The 20,000-nt window shown below is 44.0% G+C and overlaps 2 protein-coding genes across 5 annotated transcripts in view; one reads left to right on the top strand and one right to left on the bottom strand.

The window, feature by feature from the left end:
• Positions 1-668, bottom strand: part of LOC125947980 (RNA pseudouridylate synthase domain-containing protein 1-like) — a 5,544-nt gene extending 4,876 nt beyond the window's left edge. For both annotated transcript variants that reach the window (XM_049673595.1, XM_049673596.1), the window contains exons 1-2: positions 542-668; positions 1-378 (exon numbers count right to left, since the gene is read on the bottom strand). The exon at positions 1-378 is cut by the window's left edge and continues 649 nt beyond it. The gene's annotated coding sequence lies outside the window, so the exon portion shown is untranslated. The remainder of the gene's footprint in view (positions 379-541) is intronic.
• Positions 669-1,680: 1,012 nt separating this feature from the next.
• Positions 1,681-15,653, top strand: LOC125947947 (vesicular glutamate transporter 3). Of its 3 annotated transcripts, XM_049673556.1 has the most exons (5): positions 1,681-2,289; positions 10,836-11,397; positions 11,514-11,654; positions 12,075-13,396; positions 13,472-15,653. In XM_049673556.1, the coding sequence occupies exons 3-5, from the start codon at positions 11,621-11,623 to the stop codon at positions 13,691-13,693; spliced, it is 1,578 nt and encodes a 525-aa protein (XP_049529513.1). In that variant the 5' UTR covers positions 1,681-2,289; positions 10,836-11,397; positions 11,514-11,620; the 3' UTR covers positions 13,694-15,653. The 3 variants fall into 3 exon arrangements, with proteins under 3 accessions (XP_049529513.1, XP_049529511.1, XP_049529512.1); XM_049673554.1 differs by lacking the exon at positions 11,514-11,654 and having other exon boundaries at positions 1,682-2,289; XM_049673555.1 differs by lacking the exons at positions 1,681-2,289; positions 11,514-11,654 and adding an exon at positions 4,505-4,828.
• Positions 15,654-20,000: the final 4,347 nt, after the last annotated feature.

Here is a 20,000-nt window from a genome sequence, read left to right as displayed (position 1 = left end):
ACGTTTTTTCCTGTTTATACACAGCCTTTACACCACCGCTTCGCTGCTCCTGTTCCTGGGGTTGCAGATGATGTTGCTCTCGGATGTGTGCTGAAGGGATGTTTCCCAAAAGCAGTTTTGCCACTATCGCCCGCAGGAACCACAATCACAGGTACTGCCCAGGGATGGTTTACGATGGTGCCACAGGACAATGGTGGGGAATTTCCGTGCGCCGTCTTTCGATTGCAAATTCCAACACGGCCCTGCTGAGTTTTGCGTACGGCTCGTTCCGTTTTTCCCCGTTCATCACAAGTAGTGCACACACACACACAGCCAGCTCCTCGTTCAGGACGAAATCCTTTTTCTCACAAGCAGTTTTCCATAATCCTGCTATAAATGCTATAAAATGGTAAGGTCGTATTTGGGTCGTATTGCAGAACGAAATAATCGAACGAAATTATTCACAAAATAAACGAAAAAACAAAACAAAAAACGATAAATCGAAAAAAAAACGTATTTGAAAGCGACAGAGAATCTAGAACATATATTAAAGAGTTCTTACCGTCTGTGGCCTTCGAAGATCACTACTTAAGGAGGACCAACACACGCGCCAACACGCATTCAACCTGCTGGGCCGGACTGTGCCGGGGCCGATCGAACGGACGATCGAACCAACCACGACCGGGAGATGAAGGAGACCAGCAAAAACGCGCTGGTGAAAGTACCGGGCCGGGTGAAGGGAACGGTCGAAATGGTGCACCTTAGACTAAAGAGGGTCAGGATGGTTAGCAGAAGGACACGTCTGCCTCTCGCCTCGTCCGGGTCGGATCCGGGTGGCCACGGCCGCGGAATGGAGCAAAAAGAAAGACTCCCGGGGCGAATCGCAGCGAGCAAAACGTCTCTAATTAAAAAAAAGGCAGTATCTACCGGACGTCGTTGAGGGAAACGTCCGATTCAAAATGGGATTTCTATCCCGCTCACTCTTAGCAGAACTCATATTTGTGCGAGCGAGAGGGCCTCATCGTTCACATCACTGCGGTTTTAGGAGTCGAAATTTCCGTGGAACGAACCCCGGAAGTTCCGACTCCTGGATCCGCACGAAAAGCAAATCTGCTAGGCGTGTTTATGACCACACTTCGATAGTTCGCACGAGCGATTCGCGGTCGATTTTAGGATGAACATTACATTCCCTAGCATCATTCTGAAAGCATTAGTAGCAGAAATATTAAACACCTGATACAGGATGCAAAGAACATTTCTTAATCGATTTGGTGCATCTCTGATTACTGAGCTGGATGTTAGAAACACGCCCCAACGAAGAGACAGCATCATGCTGTGTGCTGTCAGCTATTGCTATCTTCCTCTCTCCTAAAAGCGCAGCTAGACGGTCATGGAAAAGGTGTGAATTTTTACTCAAATTTTGTACAGAATGAGCAATTCTCGTTTTGAAAATGCGTAATCTTCGTGCTGCCGCCTGGAACGGTGTCAAACAATAGCAATCGTCTTCTTTTGTTGATAAAAACGACTGTAGCCAGTAACGAGATCGGTAGTTAAATTCTCTATTCTCTTTTCCTGCGTTTCTACACGAGCTGGAAAATTCTCGCTCCGGATTTGTATGGATTTGACATTCTCGCCTTTCTCATTCTCGTCTCATTCTCGCCTTTCTCATGACCGTCTAGATGCGCTGTAACGGTTCGCTGCTGCTTGCTTCTTTATTCACAACATTCACACAAAAAGCGGCAAAATTGTGGCTCTCTCGAAAGGATAAAATTCTGTGTGATTCTGTGCTTTTAATCCCCCGTTCGTAACTGAGAGAAAGCGGTGCGTCGAGCGAGACGGCGGTGCACCTTTTGGAAGTGGTTTTGCGCTGACGCAAACACGTTTACGTGTGGTTTGTGATAAGCAAAATGTGCCCGGGATTTGCTGTACCGTCTCGTCAAATAACTAAATTTTCATAATCGATCGATAGGCAGTCCCGTGGCTTCCCTGTTTGTTGTTTGTTTAGTGTGCTGAAGGTCGCGCAATCAGTGGAATCAGCAGTTCTCGCAAGCTGTGTCGTAGTGTACTTGGATTCCGGAACCGGGAAACGGCAGAATATCCTGCCGATTCCTGGAACATGCTTCTCGGTGCTAGTCGACTGAAAATGAGAACATTCGCTTACGGGAACAAGCCGCAGCATCACAGCCACGACAGTGAACGCGTTTGGCCGACTGGCGAAGGCCTCCTACCGCCGGCGGGTACTAGCTACGAGAACCATGCTTTCTCGGGCAGCAGTGCCACGCTACTAATCAACAGCGGAAGTTAATGTAGGTAAGTTTATGGGGTCCGAAAATAAGATATATTAGGCGTGAGAATCTGGCAGACGCCGACCGATACTAATATGTCTGGGGGATCTACGATAGCCGTGAGAAGGACACACTTGTTAACGCATATTACGGTAGTGGAGTTAATCATTATCGATTGTTTAAAGAGTTTTCTAGTACTTTTCTACAGCGACCATGGCTGCTCATCGTCGTAATTTCAAGTCGAATATGTCGTTTGATTTATTGGATTCTGAGCGAATCGAATGAAACGAGTGTTTGCAAATACGCAACGATCTATCTTATCTGTTCCCATCAATTGTTATCTCACGATGACTGAGCAATACGTGTATCATCTGGTTTCAAATGGATGATAAAAACTTATGACGTCTTTACTCTGGTCTATTAACCGTGACCTACATTCCACGTTTCCATTTTCGAACTTTACTTTTACATTGGCTGTTTAGTTTTACATCTTTTCCTTTTAAATGCTATTTCATCTAATGGCGAAATACCGGCTCATCAAACAGCAGAAGAGAAGCAAGCGAAGCAGATAGAAATTCTTGCATAGATTTTTATAGTTTTCGCTGTCATGTCTCGCACCTGCCTCACCCTGCTGGCAACATAAAGCCCTTGGCAATGATCTATTATTATGATTCATAGATCCCGATGCTCCGCGCAGTAACTGGTGGAAGGAATTCTGCTGAAATGTAAGCTGTGGAGCACGTCCTTTCAGCCGGGTTCCTTCACGCATATGCTCGTGAGTAATGGGGACCGGCAAATAGTCATCGATTGGCGCGCCTTCTCCGGCTTAAGCAGTTCAATGAAGGCGAGCAATCTCAAGCACTCGCCAGGAGGAAAGGGACGAAATGTTTTTTATGGTAGTGCACGGGGGTCGGCGGGGACCGAAAATGACAACAATGCGGTGGAAATGGAAGCATACTTTTCCGGCGAAGTATGGTGGAAGTGCTACCGAATACTTGTGGCGCCATTCGTGACGCACGTGGGTTGGTGTAGTATGCGCGACCGCAGGCCAATGATTTCATCCCTTATCTGATTCTCGTCCTTCCGCAGTAGCACGTAGAGGTAGCAATCGAATGAAATATCCACTCAAAAGTTAATTTTTTCATACTCCATTGTTTGTAGCATTATACATCTTGATCGCAAGTTGAAGTTTATTGTTCTGAAACCATCGGTTCAAATCATCCATTACAACTACCTGTCGGCTTTTTTATTAGAGATAACACCATCAAAGTATTGCAACATATGCTTGCTAGTGATTTCCGATGAAGCCCACATGTGGTATTTCGTCATATGTTGCAAAAAGATGACATCATATGGAGGATCATAAAATGGTGTTATATTAAATGCCATCATTCGTTCTCTTTTAAGTATTGAGGAAATATGAGAGGGACAAAAAAGATCTGTTGTAGTTACAGAAACGAAACAAAGCAATCTTCTGTTGTTTTTGGTTGTAGGTCGGTACAAGTTTTTAGTGTGAAAACACTTTTCACAAAGTCATCAAATTTACTATTGAATATCGAATAAGTAGAGTTGTTTTGTGCTCAATATATGCAATGATGAGTATATATGTAATGATATATTTTCAATAAATGCTTTTAACAAACTTTAAACGATACACATGAACCTAAAATATTGAACTGAATAGAACATTGTGCAATCAGATTGAATAGTGCGGTTAATAGTCTATGAATAACAAGCATACACATTTTCCTACAATATCTCTCTTTTTCTTTCCACCATTTCACAATATACTCGTTGCTGTACATCAGTGCGTATCTCGCATCCTTTTCCCCGGTTCTGTCCAGACCCATTTCAAGGGCTTCAAGGCCTTGGTGGGAGGAGAAACTGTTCTCCAGTAACAACAACAGCATGACATGCGTGATGCGAGCGTTTCACAACACAAACCAGCAGTAGGAGTAGTATTGAGCGCGAGAGTACTTCCGATTGGAGGTGGTTCCGTGATCGTGCGATAGCTGTTCGTTCGCCGCCATGGCGTAATGTTTGTTTTGGATTCCCTAGCTCTCTCTCTCTCAGTCTCTTCAAATCTGGCTATCAAGTAGAAAATGTATGAATGAAGGAGAACGCGGAACAACTGATGATGCCGATCACATCAAGCCCTCTCGGCTTCGATATGAATCCCTCGCGGCACTAAAAGCCGGCAGCACGACCGTATGATACTGGCCTCGTTCCGTCCATCGCGACCTCGGTTAGTGGACAGTGCGTTGTCGGTTGGTAGCGTAAGGACGTAGTGTGTGACTCCGGCGCGAGCTTGTCAGTACACTGGAACCCGTTCGAGTGACAACATCTTGCGTGCAGCACCGGAGTGGTTTGGAGTGCTCGTGTTGTGGTCCCACGGTGTTGGTCGCGTAATTTATCGATTCCGGCAGCTCTTACCGAACCGGCGGCGGCGGCGGCGACGGCGGCTAGTAGCGTCATCGTCTTTCCTTTCTCATTTGTTTGGTCGTCGGGTTTCGGATGCGTTTGGCACGTTTCTGTGGTTACCAGTGCCGGGTGGAGAGCACCAAGTAGGTTACTATTTTGAGTCGGAGCTAGCATAAGAACTACAGAGAACTATCCTCCCGTGAAAGAGGGGATGGGTGAGGGAGGGTCATAATCTTCGTGTGATATAACAAAACGGATGCCGGGAGCTTTTATGTGAATATAGGCGATTACGTGGAAAAGTGGAAGCCACCACGAACCGTGGGCCGAGGAGTCTTTTGGTATGTTCTGTTTCCATCTTTCCGAGGCGTACTTAAGAATCGGACCGGCCAAGTAGTGCGCCTCATTGTCATCATCGTGGTCGCACACTTATCGAGGTCACGCGTTCGCAATGCGTGAGTCTTGGATGAGGATTAAATTATTACGCCCCGAGTTCTAACTCCCACGGTGGCACCCTGTGTCATTCCGGGCTGGAAAACCATAATCGCGTTGTGCCACATCTTACCCCGGGCACTACTTATTACCCCGAGGCGCTGTAATAATCTGGGGTGTTCTATACTGTCCTCATCTTCATTGTTGTCGTCGTCGTCGTCGCAGAAGTTTGGTGACGGTGTTCCGTTTCAGCGTAGCGGGTCCTTTCCACACAGGGTCATACCGTACGCTGTTAATGAGGTGCAGATGTGAGCAAACTACTGCTCCCAGTAGGCCAGCGGCTGAATGCGAGGTGGATGCGTTCGCCACCGCTTGCTGTTGCCGGTTGCTAGAAAGTAGTGCTCCAGTTCACAAGTGTGCGACCATCATCACCGGCACATACGTTTTGGTCTCGGTGAATCATTTGGAAACGACAAAATAGCCCCCTTTCGCCCTCCAAACCTTGCCTCTAGCGATAAACGAGTTCTGGATAAGCTTCTTTCCAGTCAGCTCGTAACGTCGTCCAGTATAAGGAGGTTCTGGGAACGAGTGTCACCCCCCGGCGCCAGGCCACCGCGGAATACAGTAGTGTGCTGCACGATTGGTTAGCGTAGTTAAACTGTCAACTGATGATTGCCGTAAAAGTGGTGGTCGCCTTTTTCACGTCAACAAAACGGCAGCCAGCGGTTGGTGCGCGTAAAACGATTCACCTTAACCACAAGTGCGGACTCAGCGGTTACGTCGCGAACCGCTACTTAGTGTTTACTTAGTGTGTTCTTGGGATTCTGCCCCTTCGCTCGGTACATGAATATGCAAAGCATAAGCAAGCGCCGGCCAATTAACACTGAAACCGGTCAGAGAACAGTCGATCGGCTCGGTTGGCAGGCATTCGGCATTAGATACAAAACGCAAAACCACCTTTCGCATTACTTCTTATTCTGGCCGATTGATTGACAACAGGCTGTACGCAATGAGGCGCAAGCAACACGTGTTTATAGCGCGGGAAGGGTGGGTGTTTATTGATATTATTGATACAATACCATGCCAACCGATCGTTTACCGGTGAACCGGTTTTTGCAATGTTTGCACTTTGCTCAAAACATTCGATCATTGCAATGAGACTGTGTGACGTTATGTCTGACGATGGTTTAAAGGTCATTGTGCTGTCGCGTTTTGCGTGTTACAAGTGCGAGTCCCAGTAGCCGGTTATTTGGCCCAGTTTCATTGGTTACTAGATATGCTTCGATAGCATTTTCCGATTTCGTCTACAGAAGCTCCAATTTTTAATTTAGTTTTAGTTTCTGTAACTGCAGTCTATTTTCGAATAGCGTTGTAATATTTGTTTTTTCATAACCTGTGCCGCACGGTGAAATTTTTAATTTAAGATAGGGTGCTTTAAATGTTAAATATTATAACATTTTTTCTTATTTCCAAAGTTTCCTCCCATTTCCACACCCTAGTGCTGCACCCAGGCCTAACGAGCCGTGCCAACTCACGATGCGTCATACTGAATGGGCTTGTCCTATCTTGCTGGTAGTGGAAGCAAGCGTGAGACTATTGGAATCTACTTGATTTTTCTTCTTCCACTTCCACTCTATGCTTCTCACAAGCAACGTGCAGCCAACAGTGCCTCAACATTAGGATTTTTTGCACAGCTGGCCTCCGATACGGTGCCCATGCTGATAACGCCCGCACTCGCTTTCTAGCGTAACGCTCCAATGCTCCGCGAGTTTCAGTGATAACCGTGGCCGACAAGGCCGACATAGTCCACTCGGTGGCATCGCGTGATATGATGGATCTGCGTTTGTGCGTTATCAGTGCTTTCGATGTACGAATTACCTCAACGCTGTTATTTGCAATGCTCTAGACGGCATGTGCGCTTCTTTGGGAGCGATGCTTCCGGCATGCCTGTAATGGGCCCGCGGATAACCGGGAAACGTCTAGAGCAACGCCGATTTTATTATCCTCTAGTGGAACGTGATCGCTTTTTGATTGGTTTGTGCTAATGATTAGATTTGTTTGTTGTTCGTTCCGTTCAATTCATTTGTCTCGCTGCACTCGATTGATTTCTTCTGTTCAAACCGGAATGGTAATACGTGCCAAATCGAATGATTTGATAACAAATGGCATTAGCTTTAAAGTATGTTAGCGGCTTGTTGATGGGGTGCACGGTTTTCATGGTGTATACACATAAACGGAAACCGAACTAGCAGCCGTGGACTCGAAAGTAATGGACTCTAGTCGCTTCGAAGATTGGTCAGTAAAACAAGTTCATATTATGGAGTTTCTGGAGTTTTAAGATAGTTTTTCCTAAGCTTGAAGCTCTCCGGCGGCATTTCGATGCTTTGTTTTATCGCTTAGTGATAGCAAAACGCTCGTTTGAAGATTCCTAAAATTGTTGCTCTCCCCGAGTTCACCGCCTTTTGGCATTTAAACAACGGCATAAACATTAGTTGAGAACGTGCGTCGCACGTTTTACGAGCATTACAAACATTCCGGGGTGGATAGAAGCCATTTCTGTCGAATGAGTGTGACGCAGTGTCCAGTGCCCCGATTGCCTTGAAATGCCTACACTCGATACGATCGATCGTCATTTCGGTCTTTGGTTTTTCCCTGTTTTCTTACCAACCCTTTCATTCGCTTTCTGCTCGGTGTCTGGTCCGGTGTTCTCATTTGCATTTGCTCCCTCGTTCGCTAAATCTTTCTTGAAGGTCAAGATTTAAGGGGGAAGGGGGAGGATAAAGCTGAAGCCCAAAAAAGGAATCGCAACCTCCTAACCTTGCAGCTTCCCACGGGTGTTTCCCTCGGGTGATCAGAGGTATCGATAACGTTCTTGTTTTGTCACAATGACACACCGGCGATATACCCGGCATACAACACGCCACACACACACACACAGACGTTCTACAGGCGTCAGGCCAGTGGACCGTGGTTGTTGACCATGACCCAATCGAACGCGACCATCACTCTATGGCTGCACTAATGGTATGCAAATGTAGAACCCGTAAACGGAAGACATGGAATAAAACAAGAAGAGGGATTAATTTTAAAACAAAAAAAACGCTTCGAATATCATCGATCGTTAGCAAACAGATTAAGGAAAGGGAGGGTTTGTTTATTTCCATGTGCAGCACGCTGATAGTGTTTGGGTTGTGAAATGATGTTTTGAAAGAATGTCTCTGGATTGGTAGAACTTTGTATCTCGCAATACCGATGGGGTCATTGGAGATTTGAAATGTTTAGATGGACACTAATTATTCAACTGGAATCTAAATCTAATTCAAAAATAGTATAAAGAATATCTTCTAATCACATCAACGGTCTTTAGTGACTGAGAACTTTATCCTTCTTCTATCCTTTTTTGATACATAACATTGCACAAAATGTTGCAAAGGCTAGCGACAGTTGCGCGTTGCTTCTAGAAGATTGTTGTACTGAAATTCAACGAAATCCATTAACTCGCTTCACACCTTCTGTGATAATAACCGGTCAACCGATCGATTAGAGCGTCGCCCGTGGATAGATCAGTGTCTCAAATGAACCGACCATGCTCAACTGGCGTGCTCATTATGCCTTCCCGCTGTCGCCAACCACCACAGAGGAGCGGTCACATCCTCTTTGTGACAATCCGAGTTAGGGTGCCATTAGAAAGGAAGTGTTAACAGATGACCCAATGGAGCCGGGCGACAAACATCTTGAATCTTGAAATACCTGGATCGGGCAGGTTATAACAGCTGCAGTTCGAAATTGAAATACGATCGGGATGGGGTGAGATCACCGAAGTGTGTGGTCTCGACGTACGATGAAGTTCGAAATATTGTGGCAATTCTTTTTATAAACCCAAATGAAATCAAAATCAGCTACTTTGGGGGTAATCCTCAACCAAAACAAAATAAGATGCGGATCTGTTTGCATAACCAAACATCGCACTATAAAGTTTATTCATCCAGCCTAGGAAGCTGATGGCGGTGATTTAAATGTAATTGTTCCATTACTTCGCACAATTGCAAAGTGATCATCTAACCGTGCTCCACCCACCCCCATTGTTTGCAAACCATAAAAGGCCCACTGTAATTGTCACGTAATCGTTGAGATTTGTGTTCGCACATTGTCACAACAGTAGCTAAATTGCCGGCTTGGTCGTCCTCTTGTCCCGGAGCACATGGCAGTTCCCGGTCAGAATGATTACCATCTCAGTTATACGCATGCCAGACATATCATCGCAGATTATACGTCTAGCGCTCACCGTGGGCGGCTTCAATAGATCTTGTACGAACGGTTAGGTGGTAAAACATGCGTTTAGTGTTTTGTGTAATACTTTGCACGTGTTGAGAGTGTATGGAACAGTGGCTACAATTTGTTGAATTTCAATAAACACAACTATAATTTGATTATTTGCCACAATTGATTCGATTGATGTGTGACAGTCGCACATGCTAGTAAGAGTCAGAGCCGGGTAACCCTCATCATAACCTCGAAGCGAGTGCACCCTTAGGCTAGGACTAGTGACCGGTTTCATCGGCCTAACATGACTGGTTGATCGCAACTCGTATGCGATCGCGTGTGACGGTCGGTTGGGCGACAACAAATCTAATTAACTAATGACCGTAGTTGGTCCGCATGGTTCACTCATTGTTACGTATGTGGAGAAGCTCCAAGTTTCTAATGAAAACGAACACGAAGAAGGAAGGGTAGCACTACTGCTGCTTCGCTATACTGCCCAAGCAATGCTGAGGCGAGGACAAGGGAGAAGATTGTTCCATGATTCCTACTTCCTTAGATGATGATGCGGGCATGCGGACGAGTGCGGCACTATCTAACGCACTCATCGTTGTTCGTTCGATAGGAATCTGTTGATTGGAAATGGAGTGACATTCGGGGAAGACCTTCTACTGGCGTTGCTGGTAGTCGTCTGTGTGACTCGAAGAACGGCGGGTGTGTGTTTACAGAGGTTATATGGTTCATGCAAGGAACCGAAGGATTCGAGTTGCTATCGGTTTCATTGCAATCGATTTGCCGGACGCTCTCGCTCCTTAATCATCCAGGCACCCGGTCATTCCATACTAGCGAGCTGGAAGCTTTTTAATGGATTCAATTAAGATGCTTGGATTGGGTGGTACATTTGGTGGTTTGCAGTTGAGCGAGGATGATATCAGTTGATCGAAGCCGTCTCACTCGGATTGTTTATGCTGGTATTTGATCTTACGATGCCAATATATAGTCGTGTGTTTGGTCCGCTGTTGCTCGGGCCAAACATTGTAAGACACGCATGATTGCTTCAGGTTTTGCGTCTTTCTCTGAAAGGTTCTTTAGTCTCTTATGGACAACCAAGACACCCGGACGAAGCTTGTGTTCCGCGGGAAGTTGGTTAATTGTTGGAAGGTTATTCTCGCAGTTGTCTGGCCAGAATGGTCGTTGATCGAGTGATCGTAATTGGAGTTAATGGTTGGCAACCTCGTGATGACAATGATGATAACCGGACGATGTACGATTGCACCACGGTGTGTAATCTTGACGCAAAGAAAGATGAACCGCCGATCGCTACCCTATTGTTACACACGATTCAATTACTTGATTCTTCTTCAATTGATCGTTCTCAACTTTGCTTCCTAGGATTAATGAGCGGTCAATTGATGGTTGTCACTCACGGATGTTGCTCTGTTTCATATTTATCCGTTTCAGATTAAGGAACCTATACGGGCGGAGCAGAGCTTTTGCGGTTCGCGTTTTGCACTTCAATACGACTTGCCATCAGCAACAGCAACAGCAGCAGCAGCAGTAGCGCAACCTTTGTGCCTAATTTCGTAAAGAATCCAAACAAGAATTCCTAACCACGAACCGCCGCATCGCAGACAGAGCAAGAAGCTTACATTCCGAGTTCTGTTAAGTGGAACATTTTAGACACAGAGAAACGCCTCCTCCTCTTATCCCCACCTCGCCACATGTTACCCCGGATACGTGTTTCGTTGGATCTGGCGATGCTGGGTGGTACAATAAATTGCATGAGCTAAAATCGCACTATTCTGTGCCACGGCGCTTACGACGGCTAATAACAACCGATTCTAGCGACGACAACAACTAAAGCAAACAAAGAACGAAACAACTGGAACTTGACACAGCTGTACCATCATTTGGGCCACTAATTTGAAACTGGAAATTGAACGCAAAACGATGGACGAAAAGGAGGTAAACTTTTTGCCGAAACCGAAAATGCCGGAAGTTGGATGCTTTCGTTCAATCTGTGGTGAGTAGTTTGTGTTGCATATTGTAGCATCGGATCATTCAATTCATCCTTTTACCGAACCTTTATCTTCATTTTTATTCCTTAATCGATCGTACGTGTTTATTGTGATAATGCAGACCGCTGCTAGATGAAATCCGTGGGTAGCCTTGAGTGAACGATCATAAAAAATCTCGAAGGATTCCATCTAGTGTATTTTAACTTCATCTGTTCGACGACCAATACAATGGAAAACTCTGAAATACGCACCGTCCAAAGAGGTTAGACAATGAATCGCAGGAAAAATTTGGAGTTTCGAGCTTTAGCAGCCCTATCTAATCGAAAGTTTGATTATCTACGGTAGCATTGGTTCTTAACATTAAATCTAGCTGAATGAAATTGTTTTTAATAATATGATGGATAAGAATTTTAACCACGAAACGGATGCCTTTCGAAGGGAGCTAACAGCACGAGCTACTAACACATTAGAATTGTGTCCAAAGGGTGGCGCAAAGTATTCGAAAACATATCAAGCATGTAGATTAATAATATTGAATTGTTCAACCCACAAAAGCTTTTTGGTTCCTCAACACGATTTTCATCCAGATTCTTGTAGTGTTTGCATTGGTTTCAAATTGGTTTATTTTGCTTAATTTCGTGCCCCAGTTGAGTTGTAACAGCCTGTTTTCAATCTTTCACAGACCTTATCCCGGCCCGGGTGGTGCTCTACATCCTATCATGGTCGGGTTTCCTGGTTTCGTTCGTCATGCGCAATGACATCAACTTTGCGCTGGTGGCAATGGTGGAGGATTCGGTTACAGACGCCAACAGTACCGATCATTGTTCGAGCTCAAGCCTGATGAGCTCGTTTGCGAGCAACCGATCGGAAAATCCATTCTCCGCCTCATCATTAGGTGAGCTGAACGATACGTTGCTGGAGAATTCGTCCGTGATGGGCGATGTGAAGTTCGACTGGGACTCGACGGTGCAAGCCATTATCAAATCATCCTTCTACTGGTGCTACGTCCTGTCGCAGGTAGTCGGTGGTGTAGCGACACAGTACTTCGGTACGAAGAGCGTGTTCGGCTGGTCGCAGTTCATAACGGCCGCCTGCAGTTTATTGATACCAAACGCCGCCGATATGCATTATGGTGCCGTGATCTTCTTACGTTCGGTGCAGGGTTTCGCGAGTGGTTTGACTTGGCCGGCCATGTACGCTATCGTTGGCTACTGGATACCGCCAGTTGAGCGTAGCCGGTTTATGAGCAGTTTCCAGGGCTTCAGTATTGGCATCGGACTAACGTATCCGCTCTGTGGGTTCATCATTGCTCACTTCGGTTGGCGCCAGGTGTTCTACACGACCGGCTCGATCGGTATGGTGTGGTGTGTGTTTTGGTACCTGCTGGCGTACAACACACCGCAGGAGCATCCTCGCATCACCCCGGAGGAGCTAGAGTACATTGAGCTGAACGTCAGCGAGGACATTAAGAATGGCCAAGGAATGCGAGTACCGTGGCGTCGTATCTTCACTTCGATGCCGGTTTGGGCAATCGGACTAACGACATTCGGGCGCATCTGGGTGCACTACACGTTCATCATGTCGGGCCCGGAGTACATGCAGAAGATCTTCTGCTTCGACATACAGCAGAACGGACTCCTTTCTGGGGCACCGTTCCTGTGTTCGTACCTGTCCTCGGTGCTGTTCTGCTATATCGCCGACATCCTTATGGACCGTAAGACGCTCTCGCTGACGAATGTTCGCAAACTTTTTACCGCGCTATCGCAAATCGTGCCCGGTGTGCTGGTGCTGCTGGTCGGCTACCTTGGCTATCAGATCGTTACGGTGCTGATCTTGTGGTTTGTGGCTGTCACCTTCATCACGGCGTCGTATGCTGGCGCGATGGCCAACATCGTTGACATTGCACCGAACCTCGCCGGACCGGTGCTGGCATTCGCACAAACCATCCACATGACGGCCTCCTTCGTGCAGCCGCTCGTGACCGGCTTTATGGTTACGGACTCGGTACGTGTTGGTCGGCATATCGGCATAAGGGAAGCAATAGCAAACTAACTCTCATTTATCTGGTATTCCAAACAGCAAAACATCAATCAATGGTTGCACGTGTTTGGCGTTTCTTCGGTAGTCGCGATCAGTACCTATGTCATCTATCAGGTGTTCGGGACGGCAGAAATTCAATCCTGGAACTATCCCGACAGTGATCCGGAAATCTCTTCGTCAGACGACTCGGCGGTCATCGCGAATCAACCAATGATCAAAGTGGAACCGGGACTTAAGTTTGATGACGATGATGATGATTGAGAAATATGTATGAATGGTTGCAGCCTTCCGTGAGAATCTTTGCACAGAAGTTGGATTTGATTTGTTTTTCTTTCTGTTGTTTCCTCTACACTGCCATCCACTGATCGGCAACATAGAGCACTGCGAATACAATTTTACAATCATCACTAACACGAGGAATATGATGTCATATTGCAGGCATGATAGAAATCTAACAGAAATGGCGGGTTCCGTACAGTAACCGCCGGCGATAAGAATCGGATCGGAGCGTGAAAGTATCGCCCATAGCATAGCAGATTTCAATGACGCACTACGATACAAGTGAAAGGGAAAATAATGAATTGTTCAGAGCTATAACTTCTTCTAGATCAGCGTATAATGTTGAAGTACTACAAAAGGTTAAACGTAAGTTTATAATCGATACTGACCAGCATGTTATGTCTAAATCCGGTTACAGATGTGTTACGCAGCGAGTAAGCTTGGTAATTGCGAATCATTTTTTTTTCGGCGCAAAGTAATGTCCCGTTCCGTTCCATCAGTAACTAACAATTAGTACCAGCGCGTGTTAGCGGTTTTCCGATCGAAAAGAATTTCTCTTCCGTAGACGAGGGCTATCAGTTATAGGCAGGCGCAAGAGGAATGTTGGCTGGACTTTCTTACGAGATTGTGATTCACGCTCATTATTATTAGTTGATAGACAGATTCAGACATTGCCATTCGATTGTTAACTTTATGCTTAGGTTACGGTAAAAGAAGGGTGGTACCCAGCCTTAAGCTACTATCCGTATCGGCCGTTATCCCATCTAATGTGCATGGCGACCGACTTAGTCTTAATTTTAATTTTTTTGTTGATTGATTTCTTCACATTATTGCACTTTCTTTTCTCAAACGACACTACTATAAGTGACAGTAATGGTGACGACGTGTTGGTGACAGTACGGTAAAAATTTAGAGGAAAGGTGCGCCGTCGCGATGCCTGTCGCGATAAGGCGGATAGGTGAGGTTCTGTGCAGGTGCTAGAGCTATACTTAATCGTTAATAAACGTACATTGTTACCACTCCTTGGAGCAAATTCGATTGTTAGTAGCAGTTACAAACAGTAACACACATTCACACAGTAGTAACCTACGTATATTACGAGAGGAGAGAATTCAATACAAAGCAGGTACAATGGGCTCCTCACAGGGAATGGAAAGAACAGTAATAGATGCTCATGTTCAGTCAACGATGTAAAGCAATGGAGAAACTTGAGAAAATGAACCATGTGCCTGTCGCAGTTGCAACTGCGTACGAAAATCCAAGTTTCCCCATGAGCAAGCGATGCGGGATTGTTAATCGTATGACTGGATCGAGGGTAATTCAAACGTTCCAATAAAGTATCCTTCACTTTGAAGCACGTGCCACTGGTGGAGACAGGCAACACTGTTTCTAAGTTAAGATGGTGCAGCGAGGTAGAAGAAAAAAAAATCTTCCGTGGTGTATTGTAAAATCATAGCAGGTCGGCAAAAGTAAATCATTCTCATTGACTGAAGGATTATCGAAGAAGTTGAAAGTGAAAATTGTGATCTCATAAATCTACTCGTTTGTGACAATTGCATGATACGGACAGCATGTAAGAAAACCTCTGAATATGCTCCATATATGTCCCACTTTTCTCTACCTGCCAGTAATAGTTTTGAATTCTAGTAAGAATGGTGTTCGGTGCGATCAGTGCAGTATGCGATAGAGTGAGTTGTGACTTCATCGGGAGCGCATGTTACAGAAAAGAAAACTTGTAGAAAATGAACACAATGCACAATCTGATTAAAATATGTGTAAATATAAATGCTAAAGGTTTAGTGCAATGAAACATTTTGAAAGAAACCTAGTCGGTATACCTTTTTTCTAACTTCAAGGAATGCTTGGATCTCCGACATAGCTGAAATCAAATGAATGCGGCATTCCAATCCCCACGAAACGTGTAGGAAGACAGAGGAGTATAGACAGAGGAGATATGGTAGGCCCAATTGAAGATAAATGGTGATATAGATGATCGAAGACGACGGCGGTCAATCGTGAGGCTTGAAGAACTGTTCTTCCACGAGGTCTACTCATCGTTAGTTGGTGCTAAGCCAACAGATTAAGGCAAGTAGATAGTTTTTAATTATTTTATATTTCGGATAATTTTTTTACAATCATTAGAAATGTAAAAAAAAAACACTGTTCGACTAAGATGTTAAATGAGTTCTGTATTTTGTTTTGCTTCATAGCTGTAGTACAATGTATTTTTGTTTTTTTTTGTTTTGTTGTCTTGTTTCATCTGTTCTGATTAGGACCTCCCTCCGTCCGCGTTCACTTGTGCCATCGTTTCAAGGGCCTGCTGACCCTCCTCAATGCATCGTAGTCAAATGTGTGGTTTCTGTGTAGGTTTTTTTTGTTTTGTTATTTTTTCATTCGCTCGATTAGTGATGAGATATGTCTGTATAATTAAAAATATTGCTCTAACAACGGTGACGATAATTAATCGCAGTAAATGGGTTGGTAACGCTCGTTCATCATTCTCACCATCTTCACCAATCAATCCAATATATTCAGTTCCATAACTCAATCTCGATGCCATTAAACCGATTGCCATGTAGTCCTACGGTAAACTATTATTTTTTCCACTGTTCAGTGACTCATGATTGAGAGTTTTGTCAAATGGTTGCTCGATCAGTTAAGAAGGAACATGTTGTATTGGCATCGATTTCTTGTTTAAAAATGGCTTAGAGTTGACTGTAATCTGCCGTTTGACCGTTTGACCGACCTGTCGTAAAACCGTATAAAATATGACTGCTTGATGAAAATCCAACAAAAATGACAGAAATGAACGACAAGCAGATTGATTGTGGTGGTGGTAGAATGAACCCCTTTTACTTCACTCTTCTTCCTACTCATCATATGCTCCGGCACTGGCGGCACTTTCGCTTACCAATGATGATCAAGATGTCACATTTGGAAAATTTCGTTTTCGTTTTCTCTCGGAAAACTTAATTTCCCATGTTTCGAAAAGATTGCTTTTTAAGAAAGGATGTACCGTTCTTTAGAAAACTATTATAGTTCATTTTACCTATACGAGTATCTACCAAGATGATTACCCACTTGACAGAACCATTCTACTCCTGTGCAGTACACTATTACTGCCTCTCTCATCTACCAGGTTGTCCATCAACTAACATCAACCACATGGCTAGGGTGTATTTTTCGCTTTCAACCACCTCAATCAAGAACACACATTGCTTCATTCGCCTCTTCTTTTGGCAAACGAGCGCTCATCGCGTTCCTCGGTCAATCTATGCTAGTAGGTATTAGTTAGTAATTCGGCTAAATATTGTTGCACGTTCAACCATCTCTTTTTCTTGTTTCATTGCTTGCTTCTTTCAGCTTTATTTTGCTAGTTGCTTTTTTGTCGGAGAAAATGTTCATAAAATCTCTAATGTTAACTCTATCTCCCGTATAATTCCTTTTTTGTTTTCTTTAACCATTTTAATTACCTCTAGCAAGGGTTAGTCTATTGTTTGTAGTAAGACATCGCTCCTGATTCCTAGTTTGGCCTGCTACTAGACACAGGTGATGCGATTTAAGAGCAAAAATTTCACGTTCGGTATGATCTATATGCGTCTTTCCTCTCCGCAGTGAAGTTACTTCCGAATGTTGTATGTTTTGGAAACATGCTAAAGATTGTTTATTAATTTTGTCTGTTGGGTATAGTTTTGACAAATCTTCCATCTTATGCCATGTTGAGTAACGTACAGGCATCCGCAGCATCGGCAGCATCGGCATTTTGTTTAAAAGCATCATGTGCCTGTTACTGTGTCAAACAAACCAACAAAAAAAAAAGAAGTTATCACGGCGCAAATTAAATGCAAATTATTTTTATAGTAAGAAATGGAACGACTACGGAAAAGGAAAAGAAGAGTAATATGATTCAATGAAACTCTGGAAATTTCAACGTAATGTATAAACTCTATTAACAACATATAGGGCAGCATGATGTTACTATGTTGCCTATGCTACACGAGACAACATAACTTAACGAATTGAATTTGCACGTTTGTCGTTTTATCTGCATGTTGTGACCTTTTCTTTATATGTTCTCATATATATAATGTATATATATCTATATATATATATATTTATCTTGCCGCCGTTTGGTGGGCGGGGCCGCTATATTTGCTATAATATCATTTTCTGTTTCGGTTACTCTTTTGCTATATAATTCATAAGTACTTCTATTTTATATGTATATATTCATATATAAGTAATAGTAAGCGTCATTGATTTGTTTCATTCCAATGCTCCTTCTACCAACACTCTATCGACAGCCCCTCCTGGGCTTTGCTCATATCGGTACACAATTAAACTGTGTTTAGGGGGTGACCGCATCAGGGAGCTGGAGGATAAGGAAGTGGTGTAATATTCTATATAATTGTTCATCATCGCCATTGTCGTTATAATCATAGTAAGGTTTATGGTGATTTTGGCTACTTGCTGTCCTTCTTTGGTTGGCACTAATCTTGTTGTATTGCCTTCTATCAACTATACCCCTTCCTCACACCTCTTTCACACGGCATCTCATCTTTGCTGGTCTACTCTTAAGTAATGCTTTATGGTTCGAGTATCAATTATGATTTTATCCTTAGAGAAAGAGAGAGCGAGAGGGAAAGAGAGTGAGAGTTAAAGATGTTTGACGATCGATCGTTTCACTAAATGCGAAAAATTTATTTGATTTGCTAATAAACATGTCATTACCCATACTCTTCTCTTTTGGTTTGGCTATTTGTTTGAGTATCTTCAACGACTCACAGTTTGGTGATGGAAAAGCTTGTTGCTGCTTGTGCGCGCTACTTCATCGCTTCAATCGATTTGAGTAGGTATTCTTCCCGACAATGCATTCATTGAACCATATAAACATTCTAACAGAGAAGGATACCCCTCCCCCTCCATCCACCAACGCGCTAATCAACGTCTTACGAGTAACATGTTTGGCACCACGTTGTTGTGTTCCCCTAATCCGTTTAATTGATTTAACCCGAGTATTGAACGCACCTTTCACTACTCGAAGGTCGAAGATGACCACGAGTGCATCCCATATTTATGTGACTTTACTCTTAAAGTGGAGCATCGATAAGCGTCAGTTTGTTAACAACCAAAAACAAGGACAGCTCCCACAAATCGAATTTGGCTCCCAAGGGGGGTATACCGCGTATTAATCGACCAAAAATAATGGTACCTTACCTAGTACTTTTAGTTTCTGTTTATCGACTTCTATAAAACGCTTTTTCCTCCATGACTAACCCACATTAAACGCTGCACGCGCACACACTCTGGCGGAAGTAAGATTACTAATTTGTTTTCAATAGATTTTTTTGTCTTTAGAATAGTCATCCCAAGCGTGATTGTTTCATTATGTATTGACACGGTTTATCTTGTTTTGTTCTCTTACCCTCGCCTCGCGCGCGCTTTCTCTCTTTCTCTCTCTCTCTATCTCTCTATCTGGTAGAAAACTCAACCCTTGCTTTTGTTATATATTATTTTTGGCACAACCCATACAGGAGGACATTAAGAAGAGATGGAGGAAACAACGGGTCGACTGCACGAGCCGACCCGGTGGATTCACCTCCGTCTTAAGACGATTGAATCGCAGAGCTTCGCTAGATTGTGCGGACAGATTGTGGTGCTGATGTGGCGTGTTGCGTTGCCAAAAATGGAAAAAAGAGGTTTCGCCCTCCTAATCCCTAAGCTACACGGAGTACCTATTCCAAATATTTCGGTCTAACATTGATTCATTTTTGCATTATCCAAACGGTTTCTTTTCTGTGGCCGTCTGGTTCTAAATACGATCGAAACGAGCTTACTAGCATGTTTCAGAGTGCTAGGATTACAAAGTCCGGGCTGATCCATCTTTTTCGAAGTAATTTGCGAGGCCGGTACACAATGTTAACTTGAATTTGCATAGCATAGTATTGTACTTGTTAAATTAGACATTTCAGTCGAATTTTGTTCGACTTTTCTAAATAAAATAATGACACCAATTCTAGGCGGCAATGGAGTACCAACGTCGAAAATGCTTAAAACGATAGAGCTTGGTGTCGCTGCGGGCAGCGCTGTTTGAAATGTAATGTATTTAAATTGTACATCTAACTTCCGTTTGCTGAAGTCTTTTCGATTAATGACTTTGGTTTTCCTTGAGACACACACACGCACACACCAACTGCAGATTAGTTCCAGTGCGAACGTCTAGCTGCCTGTGTGATGCTACTTTCTTCTATTCCATAACGCTTTAGGGAGGATGAGCGAAAAGTTTGAA

Source organism: Anopheles darlingi, chromosome 2 (assembly GCF_943734745.1).
Source record: "Anopheles darlingi chromosome 2, idAnoDarlMG_H_01, whole genome shotgun sequence".
Taxonomy (NCBI): Eukaryota; Metazoa; Arthropoda; class Insecta; order Diptera; family Culicidae; genus Anopheles; species Anopheles darlingi.
This window is presented reverse-complemented; position numbering and strand designations above follow the sequence as displayed.